General features: G+C 39.8%; 1 protein-coding gene and 1 long non-coding RNA gene across 2 annotated transcripts in view; one reads left to right on the top strand and one right to left on the bottom strand.

The window, feature by feature from the left end:
* The window catches only part of LOC126416075 (protein unc-80 homolog), a 1,008,688-nt gene extending 992,858 nt beyond the window's left edge, over positions 1 to 15,830 (top strand). The window contains exons 63-64 of the mRNA XM_050083557.1: positions 4,588 to 4,745; positions 14,733 to 15,830. Coding sequence (XP_049939514.1) covers positions 4,588 to 4,745; positions 14,733 to 15,197 — 623 coding nt within the window. The 3' untranslated portion in view covers positions 15,198 to 15,830. The remainder of the gene's footprint in view (positions 1 to 4,587; positions 4,746 to 14,732) is intronic.
* The window catches only part of LOC126416076 (uncharacterized), a 143,788-nt gene that overhangs the window by 107,958 nt on the left and 19,913 nt on the right, over positions 1 to 15,917 (bottom strand). The window lies entirely within an intron of this gene.

Raw genomic sequence — 15,917 nt, 5'->3', positions numbered from 1 at the left:
TAAGTTCTAGTGCAAAGGGACACCTCTCCTTACTTAGCACTGAAATAAGCTGACTGTAACCTCTTGAATACTTTTCTTAGTCATTGCCTATACTCCTACTTATCCCCTGAAAAGAGGATTATGTCATACCCATACATCAGACATTGATGAGGTTTCATTACATTCAGTATGCTGTCCAAAATCCTGGAATGCTGCTGGTGCATTTTTAAACCAAGCAGCATTCTAATATAGTCATAATATCCCCAAGGTGTTGAAATTGCCGTCTTCACTCTGTCCCCTGGATCCACTTCCAACTAATGGTATCCACTCTTCAAGTCCATTGCCGAGAATTGCTGGCACTGCCCAAGATTATCAATCATTTCTATGATGTTCAGGATAGGGTAGTACTCCATCATAGTATTACTATTTAAATGGTGATACTTGCAACATAACTGATACTTCCTCGAACCGTTCATAGACTTCTTCAGTACAATCACAATTCCCTCCCTCCTTGTATTATACCATCGACCGATTGTTGATTGATAAACTCCTTCAAAATCATTTGTAGGGACCGTGGTATTCTGTATGACCTATGATAAACCAGTGCTTTATTCCCCATTGGGATACTGTGTTGCATCATTGATGTTGAACGCAACAGCCCTTGCAATAAAAAAAAAATATATAAAAAAAATAGGTCTCGAATCCTGACTCCAGGTCCTCCATCTGTGTCCCCTCGGTACCCTTTAAGTGCTTCACTCTGTTACAGCCCCTCCTCTTGTTTGGCAGTCTTGCTCATCTGGAATTTCCAATGTTGTCACTGTCATTTCCTTTAACAAGGTAATCTGATCAGTGCCAAAATTGCCCACATTGATGGGTATTGCCTTGCCTCTGCCCCTTTCTTGTACGTGTACAATACTTTGTCTCACTAAACAACATATAAATACAATACCTCACTATCTTCCAATGGTTCCACTATACATAACATACCAATCAGTAAGTCTTGCTCCACACTCATCCATGGTGACTTTCCATAGCCACTTGACACACAGTTATGCAAATTAAGCCTCAGTATCATTGATTATGTTCTAAATGGATTGCCTTGCACAACAGATGCACCTCATGACACACCAACATCAACAACTGCTTCCCCTAGCTGGAATGTCTTCCCACTACGCTCCACTATACCTCATCAATGGTCAATTACAATGTGATGCTGATACAGAAAATCTAACCCTGGAATCATACTGTAACCCTTGCTTACATGGGATACTACTTCCACATACTGCTTACAAAAAACTCATTATTTCCAAACCCAGTGGTCATATACCACTATCCCCTACCCCAAGCAACTGATAATGTGATGGATTCCATTACCTCTCACCCACTAAATCTCTCAAGTCCACTGTCCCTTTGTTCAACAAAAACTTATTCCTCTACCCTTGCTGCTGATCCATACAACATCTATTAATATTCCCATTAAACTTCTGGCAGTTCATACCACCCCTATTACTCTGTGGCTGGAGGCTGCATGTACCTATATGCCCATAATTAAAACATCTTACACTTTATACCAACACATTTCCCCAATCCCTCACCCCTGATGGAACATGAATTTTGTCATACTTGAATACCAGCCTGATTGCTGCATGAAGGCCCATAGGCATACCCTCTTAGACGTCTCCAGTGCTAAACCCTTCTGGAAAGTGTCAAGTGCCTATTGATTGGCTTTCTGCAGGAAACCTTGTTCACTTCCTCACATGTGTTAACTCACATGTCTGCATTAAGTTTCCTCATGTTATCCACAAAATCCTCTACAGTTTCATTATGCCCTTTTGAAATTATGCTCAACTGTTTACAGAAAACCCTTGTGCTGTTCTACTTCCTATGTCTCTGTTCTAATCCTTGCCTTAGTTGTTCAAAAGTCTCTGGCTTGTGCAGCACCTCTGTGTGCCATACAAATGACTTTGCCTCTCCTGGCAGACACAACATTGCTATCTGAAACAAATGTTTATCTGACCAACGCCTTATGTCAGCCAATGCCAAGAGAACCTCTGCAAATGCCAACACATCCTCAGGCAACCTACTGGAAAAGGGAGAAACCAAGTTCACAACCGCTGGATCCACTCTTAGGTTCTGCAACTTCAATCATACTTCTCTGCTAGCTTATTACTTACAAATGTATTCTCTGCCTTGAACTGAGCTACCTGAACACTCACTCATTTTCACAAAGCTAGCACTAACAATTCAACATGGACAGAACACTCTGTAGCTACACGTACTACCCCACTTACTTCTTCTTTCTAATCATAAGCCAGCTGGACACTCTACACCGTCTTGCCATGTGGCCAAAGCAATTACATCTAAAACAAACAACTGCTACAGTCTCAGCACAAGGAGAAGAATGCCCAAATAAATTGCACTGTGTACATTGCACAGGTTATAACCATTCATCCCCAGAATTACATTTAAGCTGAGAGATATCCACCAGCTATTCTGAACTCACAAAAGTAACTCTCCAGTTATGATGTCCCCTAACACCTGATTCCATGGTTATCACCACAAAAGAATATAATAATCTCACTCACCCCTGTGATGAGGATATCACAGGCTGCAGTTAGGACATCACACTGCATAAGGGTGGTACACCCCCTGCTGTCCACTGCGGTGATGCCAGCTCTCCCGACACCACTCTGTTGAGAGCAGCTGCACTCTGTAGAATGAGTTTCGGTGACAATGGCTGGGAGGCCCAGTGGAAACATTGCTGATCAAAAGAAAGGTGTCTAATCAACTATAATTACACTTTGCATCATTAGCTCAGAAAGGCAAACATTGACTCACTTCGTTGACCATAGCCAGTGCTGGTTCATGGCTGGCTGCTTCCACCCAGTGAGGAGATGCTCACATAGGTGCACCATGCTGCTGACTACAGCCCAAAGGACAGCCGACAGCCTCGGTAGCCTATGGCCATCACATTAGTGGTATGCTGTGTGTTGTGCTATAATGTTATTCCACTAGGAAACAGCCTCTTCTTGAGATACAGCCCTGCACACACACGCACTGCAGTGGCACATAGTGACAGCTGGCACAGGATGTGAGTCGTTGCCTCATGTGAGGAACTCAGTGCTGGTGCTGACTGGCCCAATCTGGACTCAAAACTCGTAGCTGCTACTGGTGATGCCAGTCATCTTGTCATCTGGTGTGGCTCTTGCATCATAGTGGTGCTGCTGGATTCCAGAGAAGGACCTCTGCCTCAAAATTTGGACATATTTATATGACACTAACATGTATTTTTTACTCCAAAACTTGGCACTTAGTCATGTAGCCCATAAGCAGAATATTGTCCTGGTGAGGTGACATGGACCTACATGCTAAGGCCATTACCAATGTGCAGTGCAATTTTCTGTTCAGTACAGCTAGCCCATCTCACAATCCTTCTGCGTACATGTTACTCTGATCCACATATTGCCACACTGTGGCTACCAGCCCATACCTACTCTTGCAATACTCCGCAGTGGCTTTCTTACCATCTCTTATTAATTTCACTAAAACAAGGTAGTGGCACTACAACATTAAAAAATACTATTTGCTCATTTATACTGTTAATGAGTTGATAAGCATAATTCAAATCATAACATAGTTTGTCACTCCTTTCAAAGACCTAACTTTGAACTTCAGATCATCTATGAAAATAGTAAAATAGATTAGCAGTAAATTTGTGTGATGCATTCTGATAATTGTCCTAAGTGGATAATATCTATTGTCCATCAAGAATTCCACGTAAGTAAAGAATGCAGCTATTGAAATATTTGACTGCCACCCTTGTGAATTACAGGTGCTGACAGGTAACGAAATAATTTCTAATTGACGACTCCTTCTACTCCACTGATAAATTTCTGAGTAGATATTAAGTATTTGGTTGGGTTACGTTTATCAAATTCTGTTGTAGATTAAGGTTAAAACAAAAAAATCCAGTTATGTAAATGGTCAGTTTGTAGCAATGTTTTCACAGAAAAAATGTACTTTATTTGTAATCGTACTGAAACAGTCCACATTGCAGTGAGTTGTTATTTTGGGAAACAAGCTCAACCATTGTTATCTTTTGTACAAGTGACAGCTGTTTCTGAATGTCACACTGCAATACTGGTATACATTGTAGCTTTCCTGTTCTCTATATTGCAGTCTGCAAACTTATGAACATATTTAAAAACAACTGACTCAGATTATATCATTACATTTTTATCACTTGAAACTGCCACCAGTTACATGGAGCTGAAAAGGATAAAATGTTCTTACAGGATATTACTGACAGTCTTTCTGTCATACAGCTTACAAAATCTGGATGAAATGAAATGGCAGTCTAGTACAACTGAACACAGCAAAGAAAGTTTTCATCATTTCCAGTTAAAAGTGTATTAAATAACTTGTTTCTCAAAATTTAGATTACACTGATATAGTCTAATCCAGTAATAGCTTTGACACAAATGAGATAGTAGCACTATTTGTTTTAATCATAATCACTTGAAATCAAATGAGACCAAACAGAACAGAGAAAAATATGAAGGGAGAACCCTGACTTGTTTCCTACAGTAGTTAATTCAAATCTTATAGGTGAAACATCAGTAACACCTTTAAGTCCCGGCAGCCCCACAGAAGGAAGTTCAGGAGAGATGAGTAGTCGCAGTACTGACAAACCACGACTCCAAAGATCTAAGGCACAAAGCAGGAAGACTTTCCGACTACGCAAAAGCAGGAAAAGTCGCATAGAGGTGAGCTCATAATTTTCCTTCTTTATGTTGTGGAGCAAATTCATCTCCAGAAAATGTAGAAAGCTATTGTTGCACTGCTAGTTTTGTTGTGAGGGCCCTGTTTCATTGATGCTCATGCACTGGACATTTAAAAGCTGTCGAAGAGATTAAAGTTATTTGTAAGATTATTTCAATGTATGAGTGATACAAGTTATGAGCATGAGAATACAATTCTTATCATATTTTTCAAAGCCATACTAGCAAGATACATACTTGTACAAAGTTATATACGTGAAACACAAGCAAGTAATTATCAGCAAATGTATTTCAAATGGCAAGTTTTTCATATGAGTCATGATTTTCATTACACTGCCTGGATGTTTCTCTTATTTCCATATAGCAAATAGCAAAGAAATACCATATTACACAACAAAAATATGGTTAATGCTAATGGAGTTTTCAAAATTTTAAGAAGTTCATGACATAGTAATGGGTCTGTGTTATCATGTTTAAGTATAGCTCTGAGAATTTCCTGTAGCTATTACCTGGGTAAATGAATAAATGGCATAATAATCACTAACAGCTGTTATTCATATATCAAACTCCATAACTGTATTCAAATTCAGTTCACTGAAAAAACTTAATAACACCCTTCACCAGGTTTTCATCTGCCTCTCATTGTGCACTAACATGAGTTACAGTTCAACCAGTATACTGCCTCATTCATCCTTCAAAATGGTATAATGTCACCCATGCTAAATCTGCATTACCCTGGTGCATCACTCTCACATCCCTGCCCACAATCCTACACATCTGTTGTCATTCTCCCTGTGGATGACACAGGTGCAATAACTGTTCAGGCCATACAGATAATTCAGCAGTAGCAAATCATGAGCTGTGTTTACAAGATACAATTTTCCAAAATTAAATTTATGTCTGAATCTAACCATTACATAGAAATGCCATAGAAGTCAGAAATCCTGACAGCAACTTAAAAACTGAAAATTTAAGTTGTGGGCCTTAGTATTAAATAATTACTGACAAGGGAACCTCCTCATCACACCCCCCTCAGATTTAGTTATAAGTTGGCACAGTGGATAGGCCTTGAAAAACTGAACACAGATCAATTGAGAAAACAGGAAGAAGTTGTGTGGAACTGTGAAAAAATAAGCAAAATATACAAACTGAGTAGTTCATGGCAAGATAGGCAACATCAAGGACACTGGGACCGCAGGAGAGCCGTGGTCTTGTGGTAATGTGAGCAGCTGCGGAATGAAAGGTCCTTGGTTCAAATCTTCCATCGAGTGAAAACATTAATTTTTTCATTTTCAGTTTATGTGACAAAACTCTTATGTTTTCATCACTTTTTTGGGAGTGATTATCACATCCACAAGAAAACCTAAATCGGGCAAGGTAGAAGAATCTTTTTACCCATTCGTCAAGTGTACAAGTTAGGTGGGTCGACAGCATATTCCTGTCATGTGACGCACATACCGTCACCAGTGTCGTATAGAATATATCAGATGTGTTTTCCTGTGGAGGAATCGGTTGACCTATGACCTTGCGATCAAATGTTTTCGGTTCCGATTGGAGAGGCACGTCCTTTCGTCTACTAATCGCATGGTTTTGCGATGCGGTCGCAAAACACAGACACTAAACTTATTACAGTGAACAGAGACGTCAATGAACGAACGGACAGATAATAACTATGCAAAAATAAAGAAAGTAAAATTTTCACTCGTGGGAAGACTTGAACCAAGGACCTCTCCTTCTGCAGCTGCTCACGCTACCACGGGACCACGGCGCTCCTGAGCTCACGTTGTCCTTGATGTTGCCTATGTGGCCCATGGACTACTCAGTTTGTATATTTTGCTTATTTTTTCACAGTTCTACACAACTTCTTCCTGTTTTCTCAATTGATCTGTGTTCGGTTTATCAAGGCCTATCCACTGTGCCAAGTTGTAACTAAATCTGAGGGGGGTGCGATGGGGAGGTTCCCTTGTGAGTTGCCTCCAGGGGGCAGAGGTGACATGACATCCTCAGCAGGTGGCAAAAATGAGGCATCTGTGTGAGTTAGCTCATCTGTCTCCCTTTGTGTACATCAGTTGAAGAAACGCCAAGTAAGACAGAAGTGTTTTGGGTGGTGGTGGTGGTGGTCAGTTAGTTGGTTAGTTAGTTAGTTGGTTGGTTGATTGGTTACTTAGTTAGTTCCTTGTTCCACAGAACAAATACACAGTAAACATCATGATGGCAGTGGTACTTGAGATCAAGTCTTAATACTGTAGTAGTCTGACACCTTACACTGAGAGTGGTCCACCCACAAGAAAGAAAGATGGAACCCACATCTTGTTAGTGTCATGATTCACTATCCCCAACAGCACTTGTATTACTGCTATCGCCATGTCTTTAAGTTTCAGACACTGCCAAGTACCTATATGAACTGGCAATCATACATGTAGACTTGCATTTTGCCTTGTGGCTGGGATGTGTAGCCCTCCTAGATCTCTGGTTAGCAGAGGCAGAGTGTTATCTTCAGCTGTTGCCTGACTAGGATATCAGCCGAGCTTATTCTCTTAATGATGAAAAATATCTGTCAAAGTCATCAATGTAACTTCTCCTAAAATGAATGACATCTGATTGACAAAGGGGATATGCAGTATGAAAAAGAAAGATTATAGTTTGATGTCTCGTCAGTGCCTCGTAGAAGACTAAGGAGAGATACAAACACAGCCAATAAGAAAAGAGCAGTGGACATAATCAGGAAGATAGCCTATGCCTCTGAGTTTTGTGATTCATTATCCTAGCTTTTGAAACTGTTCCTTCCTTCCTCAAGGAAGAGAGAGGGATATAGTGGGGAAAGTTAAGAAGAAAAGGCAAGTCACTCAGACTGCAATATGAGAGGCATCCACCTGTAGTGAGGATGAGATCCCTCTCTCACCCTCAGGAAGGAACTAATAGTTCAAAAAGTAGGATAACATCATCATTTTTATTTTTATTTGTGTCTATCAGAAGTACTAAACATTTTGTCTCCTAACAATAATTATGTGTGTATATGAGGTTTCTCACCTGAATTTTCATACAATACACTTTATCTAATGAGTAATCCGCAACTAATTTAAATTTAGCACAAATCAAAATATTACAACTAAGATGGTTTAGAGTCTATTGCAGTACACTGTACTTGCAAAGAAATACGCTTGACATCAAGTCATATATCAGTTCACATGTCAAAACTCCAACCCTGTAAAGTGTAGTGGATTCAAAAAAACAAAATTATACAGTTACTAGCTAATGACAATGAGGCATTAAAAACCAAAATATTGACTATAAAGAAACAAAATGATGGATTAACATGAGAAAAGTAGTCCTGTGGATGTGAAATCCATCAAACAATAATACAACATGCTTACAAAAATACGAGTGTGCATAAGAGTTTTGAAAACAATAACATATCCAGTATTTCTAATGAGATCACAATAAATCCAAGAAATCTGTAGATTAATGGAAGTTGGTACCATACAATAAAAGATAATATGTACACCACAGCTGTGCAAAGAAACAAAAATGAATTTCCAATAATTAGCAGCTCCCTCAACTGCAAAATCAATGTGCAACCTGGAGTTAGATCACAAAACTTGACAAACATTATAAAAATTTGGAAAACGCCAAACAAGTGACTGCAGAATTATATTCTAAACCCAAACATAATTACAGATGTGTATTTGTATATGCTGTAATGAATTCATTAAGAATAAGCAGTGAAAAATAAATTAATAATGAGACAAGGAACATGATTCATTCAGCAACAAGTGTCTATGTAGGATCCAGGCTCATTAAAAAAGTCAGTGACTGATAAATATATATCTCTAAGATAAATTGTGCCAACAAAGAACAATGTGATCATTTTTGGGCAAGTTTCATAGAGCCAAACAAATATCAATGAGAAAACTACCTAGGAAAAAGGATGGTATTCATATAAACGGATTGGGGTCTATAATACACCATATTTACAGACATCTGCAAAATCATTAGAAACAAGCAAAGCTAGTATGGTTTCAGATATTCTAGTTATAAAAAACCAAATGCACTGCTCTGTGAAACTTGATGATGATGTTAATAAAGTAATATAACATACTAGCTTAGCGCCCACTGCTTCACTTGCACAGAGTGTGTGGCCTGCGCAATTTTTTTTTTTTATCAAATTATTATTTTGTCGGCAAATTGCAACATCTTCTACACTTTTCATGCTAATTAATGCCATAGAAGCCTTCTTTTCTGAATGTATTTCTGACCAACAAAAGGCAATTGTGGTAGCTGTTCTTTGTTAATCCTGCCTTTTGAATTCTCTAGTGATATTTCCATAAATTTTCATCCCTAGAACATATTTCCTTATAAGTCCAATACCAGTTTTCATCCCCCACTTCATGCCACCATTTTTTTGGGAGGGGGGTGGTGGGCATCATCAGTCTTCTGACTGGTTTGATGTAGCCCACCATGGATTCCTCTCCTGTGCCAACCTCTTCACCTCAGACTAGCACTTGCCACCTAGATGTTCAATTATTTGCTGGATGTATTCCAATCTCTGTCTTGCTCTACAGTTTTTACGCTCTACAGCTCCCTCTAGTCCCAAGGAAGTTATTCCCTGATGTCTTAACAGATGCCCTACCATCCTGTCCCTTCTTCTTGTCAATTTTGCAGAGAACATCATTCCTTACCTTATCAGTCCAGCACTTGTCTGTAACATGGCATCTCAAATGCTTCGATTCACTTCTCTTCTGGTTTTCCCACAGTCCATGTTTCACTACCATATAATGTTGTGCTCCAAACATACATTCTCATAAGTTTGTTCCTTAAATCAAGGCCTATGTTTGGTACTAGTAGATATTTCTTGGCCAGAATGTCCATTTTATCAGTGCTAGTCTGCTTTTTATGTCATCCAGTCTCCTTCCATCATGGGTTATTTTGCTGCCTAGGTAGCAGAATTCCTTAACTCCATTTACTTTGTGATCACCAATCCTGATGTTAAGTTTCTCACTGTTCTCATTTCAACTACTTCTATTACTTTTTGTCTTTCTTCGATTTATTCTTAATCCATGTCCTGTACTCATTATATTGTTCATTCCATTCAGTGGATCCTGTAATTCTTTTTCACTTTCACTCAGGAAAGCGATGTCATCAGCAAATCTTACCCTTCATATCCTTTCACCTCGAATTTTAATTCCACTCTTGAACCTTTCTTTCATTTCTGCCATTGCTTCTTCAATGTGTAAATTGAACAGTAGGGGTGAAAGACTTCATCCCTGTCTTATACCCTGTTTCATCTGAGCAATTAGGGATTGAAATTCCAAAAAACACTTAAATAATTTTTTTTTATTTCCAACCAAAAGGCCAAACACAAATTTTCGGATATTGTTTTAAAAATGCTTTCATAATGAAGCATTTGCATAAAAACCTCCATCCCTATTTTACCCCCTTAGGGGTTGAATTTCAAAAAACACTGAATCAAAAAAATGTTTCAAATGGCTCTTAGCACTATGGGACTTAACATCTGTAGTCATCAGTCCCCTAGAACTTAGAACTACTTAAACCTAACTAACCTAAGGACATCACATACACCCATGCCCAAGGCAGGATTCAAATCTGCGACCGTAGCGGTCACACGGTTCCAGACTGAAGCGCCTAGAACCGCATGGCCACACTGGCCGGCACACTGAATCACTTTCTCTCTCTCTCTCTCTCTCTCTCTTTCTTTCTTTCTTTCTTTAGCTTTAAAAAGATATTACAAAAGTCATTAGGTCACTGAAAAATCTTGTGCTGACTTGGTGGTGCCCCCCTTGAGTTGCCTTAATAACCAGTCAATGAGTCAAGCTGTATTTTCTGAAAGAGAGAAGTATGCAGTGACAACACTCGTTTATAACATTGGATACATGAGAGTCACTTCTAATTATAGACCAATCCCGAACTTTCTGCTGTTATCAAAATAGTGTGAGAAAGTAGCTTAAAGTAGAATAATCTTATTACAGGACCTAAGTTTGATTCCATAAAAGATTTTCCACAGTGAAAACAATATAAGATCTTACAAAGTCAGTTCAGGTACAATTAAACATGAATAATTCAATGTTGGCACAGTCTTTATGAGCTTAGCTGTTTTAATATATGGTATATAGAAATTCCACCATCTTTGTGTTTACATCTAAGAATTAACTGGATAAGATATAATACTTTATTGTCAAATTACATGTCTGACTTTCAGTTAGCCAATATGTCTCAATGTATTTCACTTAGGAGTTTGTTGTTACCAATCAGTTGGATATTCTGATGAAGTACATTTACGTAATTTTTCTTCTGCTGACTTACATGTTCTAATGGAACCCTACTGGCCATTAAATTTGCTACACCAAGAAGAAATGTAAATGACAAACAGGTATTCATTGGACAAATATACTATACTAGAACTGACATGTTATTACATTTTCACACAATTTGGGTGCATAGATCCTGAGGAATCAGTACCCAGAACAACCACCTCTGGCCGTAATAACGGCCTTGATATGCCTGCGCATTGAGTCAAACAGAGCTTGGATGGCATGTACAGGTATAGCTGCCCAGGCAGCTTCAACACGATACCACAGTTCATCAAGAGTAGTGATTGGCATATTGTGACGAGCCAGTTGCTCAGCCACCATTGACCAGACATTTTCAGTTGGTGAGAGATATGGAGAATGTGCTGGCCAGGACAGCAGTCGAACATTTTCTGTATCCAGAAAGGCCCGTACAGGACCTGCAACATGCGGTCCTACATTATCCTGCTGAAATGTAGGGTTTTGCAGGGGTCGAATGAAGGTTAGAGCCACGGGTCGTAACACATCTGAAATGTAACATCCACTGTTCAAAGTGCCATCAATGCAAACAAGAGGTGACCGAGACGTGTAACCAATGGCAACCCATATCGTCAAGCCGGGTCATATGCCAGTATGTTGATGACGAATACACTCTTCCAATGTGCATTCATCGCGATGTCGCCAAACACAGATGGGACCATCATAATGCTGTAAACAGAACCTGGATTCACCCGAAAAAATGACGTTTTGCCATTCATGCACCCAGGTTCGTCGTTGAGTACACCATCGCAGGCACTCCTGTCTGTGATGCAGCGTCAAGGGTAACCGCAGCCATGGTCTCCAAGCTGATAGTCCATGCTGCTGCAAATGTTGTCGAACTGTTCGTGCAGATGGTTGTTGTCTTGCAAACGTCCCCATCTGTTGACTCAGGGATCGAGACGTGGCTGCACGATCTGTTACAGCCATGCGGATAAGATGCCTGTCATCTCGACTGCTAGTGATACAAGGCCGTTGGGATCCAGCACGGCATTCCGTATTACCCTCCTGAACCCACCGATTCCACATTATGCAAACAGTCATTGGATCTCAACCAACGCAAGCAGCATTGTTGCGATATGATAAACTTCAATCACGATAGGCTACAATCTGGCCTTTATCAACCTCGGAAACGTGATGGTACGCATTTCTCCTCCTTACACTAGGCATCACAACAACGTTTCACCAGGTAACGCTGGTCAACTGCTGTTTGTGTATGAGAAATTGGTTGAAAACTTTCCTCATGTCAGCATGTTGTAGGTGTCACCACTGACGCCAACCTTGTGTGAATGCTCTGAAAAGCTAATCATTTGCATATCACAGCATCTTCTTCCTGTTGGTTAAATTTCACATCTGTAGCACATCATCTTCGTGGTGTATCAATTTTAATGGCCATTAGTGTATATTGTACAGTGCTTCCTTTTAGGGTGGTGCAAAACTAATGGACAAAAGTAACTTTCGCATGGTGTGTCACTGCCAAGTAACATAGCTCGATGAAACTTGGACCATACATAGAAAGAAAGTGCTACAGTACAGTACAGTTGAGTACAGAAGGTAACTGAATGAAATACACAGTGAGATGGACAGAGATGACATTTATATTCAAAGACAATAATTATGGTCCCCTGGGCATTATGAAACATGTGAAATGATTCTTAATAGGGTGTGTGATCACCACGGACAGCATTGCATTCTCTACAACATGCTCCTGTGCTGGCTACAAGGTTGGTAAAGAGTTCTTGTGGCAGGGTATTCCACCAGTGTGGTTGACAACTGGTGGATGATCATTGGTGCACGTGCTCAGCGAGATTTAAGTCAGGGGAACAGTCAGTCCAGTCCATTTGCCGAATGTCCTCTCATTCCAAGAGTTTCTCCACCTCTGCTGTTTGATACAGCTGTGCATTGTTATCCACAAAAAGGAAATGTCAGGGCTGAATACTCTCCAGAAAGATTCACATGGGGAAGAAGTAAAGTGTCACAATAATGCCAACTGGGGTATCAAAGATCTGGAGATCAGTATACCCAGCCAACATTATGCTTCCCTATACAACACCTGGATCACCAAAATGATGAAGTTCGACAGTGTTCCTGTGTGCATTACATGTTTCCACCTCTTGCCATCATTGTCGATCATCATTTTGGTAGTCCAAGTGTTAAAGTGTGGTGAAGTATAATGTTACATGGCCATACAAACCTCCAAATCTTTGAATATGGTCCAATTACCAGTCACAGTTATTGTGAACACTGTACTCCTTCTCCATATGCATCCTTTCATGGGTGCTTTCAGCTCTGACTTCATTTTTATGGATGAACAGCACATTTGGAGGAGCTCTTGAAACATTGCAGACTTCCACATGCACCAAAGACCATCCAGCAGGTGTCAACTGTGCTGGTGGGGGATTGCAATGCCTTACCATAAGAACTCTCTAACAAACTTGATGCCAGCATGGGAGCAAGTTGCAGAGCATGCACTGCAGTCCATGGTGATTACACACCATATTAAAAACCGTATCCCACCCTCTGTTATGTCCACAGGACCATCATGAATCACAATGACTTCAGCGTAATTATTATCTTTGAATAAAATTCGTTTCTGTTTGTCTCATTGCACATTTCTTTCAGTTTCCTTGTGTACTGTACTAGTTCTGTCTGTGTATGGGCCATGTTTCATTGAGCTATGTTAGTTGGCAGTGATACATCAAGTGAAAGTTATTTTTGTCTTTAATTTCTGCACACCAGTGTACATTCAAGTAGAAGAAATGAATATTAAGTTGTCAGAACATTTCAGTTAGTTCCTTTGTCAAGAACAAAATACAGATAAATCTTGTCAAGATAGACTGCATACAAAGTGTAAGTTATTACTTACTGCTGACTTTTTAAAAGATCTTGAAGATTAAAATTTAAAACCTGTTTTTTACATTTACATTTCAGCCCATTGACCATTTTCTGGATTCAGTGGTTGGCAGATAAAATGCTGCCCCTATATATCTCATATAGGTGTTCTCCAATTTTTACTTTTATGATTTGGTGATTGGAATGTTCTTGACCATGCCGTGAAAATGATTGCAGTTAATTGTGACTATGTATAATTTTGTTTGAGGATACTGTGTTAATCCTTTGTTTACAGCTCTTGAATTTTTCATTGAAACAGTGTTATCTGTTGAAACTTCCTGGCAGATTAAAACTGTGTGCCAGACCGATACTCGAACTCGGGACCTTTGCCTTTCGCAGGCAAGTGCTCTACCAACTGAGCTACCGAAGCACGACTCACGCCCGGTACCCACAGCTTCTGGAAACATCCCCCAGGCTGTGGCTAAGCCATGTCTCCGCAATATCCTTTCTTTCAGGAGTGCTAGTTCTGCAAGGTTCGCAGGAGAGCTTCTGTAAAGTTTGGAAGGTAGGAGACGAGATACTGGCAGAAGTAAAGCTGTGGGTACCGGGCGTGAGTCATGCTTCGGTAGCTCAGTTGGTAGGGCACTTGCCCGCGAAAGGCAAAGGTCCTGAGTTCGAGTCTCGGTCAGGCACACAGTTTTAATCTGCCAGGAAGTTTCATATCAGCGCACACTCCGCTGCAGAGTGAAAACCTCATTCTGGAGTGTTAATTGTTTTTTTTTTAATAACTCTTGAAAAGGTTTCCCACATCAAAATTGAACCAAGGGAAATACCACAAGTCCCAGGACAGTCACCAACAATTCAGATGCCTGTTCTGGAATTGGCTGTCACTGGCATCCCACCAGCTCCTGGAAACCAGCCTCCTCCGCAGCTGCAGCGGCTTTCAAGTCGCCTCACTCGAGAAGGCAGTGATGGTGGAAAAGATGTATCTTGGGATGACGTATCACTTACGTCTAGCATGTCAGGATACAGAGAGTCATATTCAGCGCTGGCAACAGCCATCGAAAGCCCTTCACCAGATTCCGGGCGACGAGACATGCCTTCCACAAGCAGTGCAGCTACAACACACATTGGCTCACCAGACACTTCAGCTAATAGTACTGGCGGAGAAGAGACTGCATTGCTGTGTCGCAGTGATCGTACATCATCACAACACTCATTGTTGATGGTATTTGAAACTCAAGATGAGGACACACTGATATGAGCTTACAGTGTAGAAAGACTTAATTTAAATGTTGTATTGAAGTATGCACCTCTGAGAAATACTAACCACTTGTGTTACAGATCTGTGTCCACCACTGTCTTACTTCATTTCATCTCATTATTAAACATTTTGCATCTGCTTTGATTGTGAAATACTGTCTCCTGTGATTTAATTAGTTATATATCCATAGTGTAAGAAGAAGTTCCATTACAATGTTCTTTTTGTTTAATGGTTATTATTCCCCCATCTTACTGAGATGCTAGATTTTAATTTCTCACAGCTGCTGAACTAGTGATAAAATACTAAAAAGTTTCAAGTTTTTATTTATTTTTTACTGTAGATCAGTAATAAAAATTTTCCTCCCACATTTTCCAGTGTTGGATGTACCTTCAGTTTTTAGTAGGACTTGTTATAAAACATTTACATAATTAGTTGGTAACTGGATGATAGCCTATGATACGTTATAGGTGAAACAATATTTTAATACTATTGTGGTACCATAAGTTAATGCATTGATGTCTAACTGAAGTCAAAGTGTATAAATTGCAGTTGAAAAATGATGTTGTAAAAAGATAAATAACTGATCTCTACCTGCATTCATTCTGTTTGAATAAAACTGTAACTACCAAGTTATTTTAAAGCTTTGTTCTTTATTCTTAAGCGTGGTCACATGAACTGAGATGCCATATCTTCCCACCTTGTTTTTATTTTTCTACACAC

Source organism: Schistocerca serialis, chromosome 8, assembly GCF_023864345.2.
Source record: "Schistocerca serialis cubense isolate TAMUIC-IGC-003099 chromosome 8, iqSchSeri2.2, whole genome shotgun sequence".
Taxonomy (NCBI): Eukaryota; Metazoa; Arthropoda; class Insecta; order Orthoptera; family Acrididae; genus Schistocerca; species Schistocerca serialis.
The sequence above is the reverse complement of the archived record's forward strand: the minus strand, read 5'-3'. Positions and strand labels throughout refer to the sequence as shown.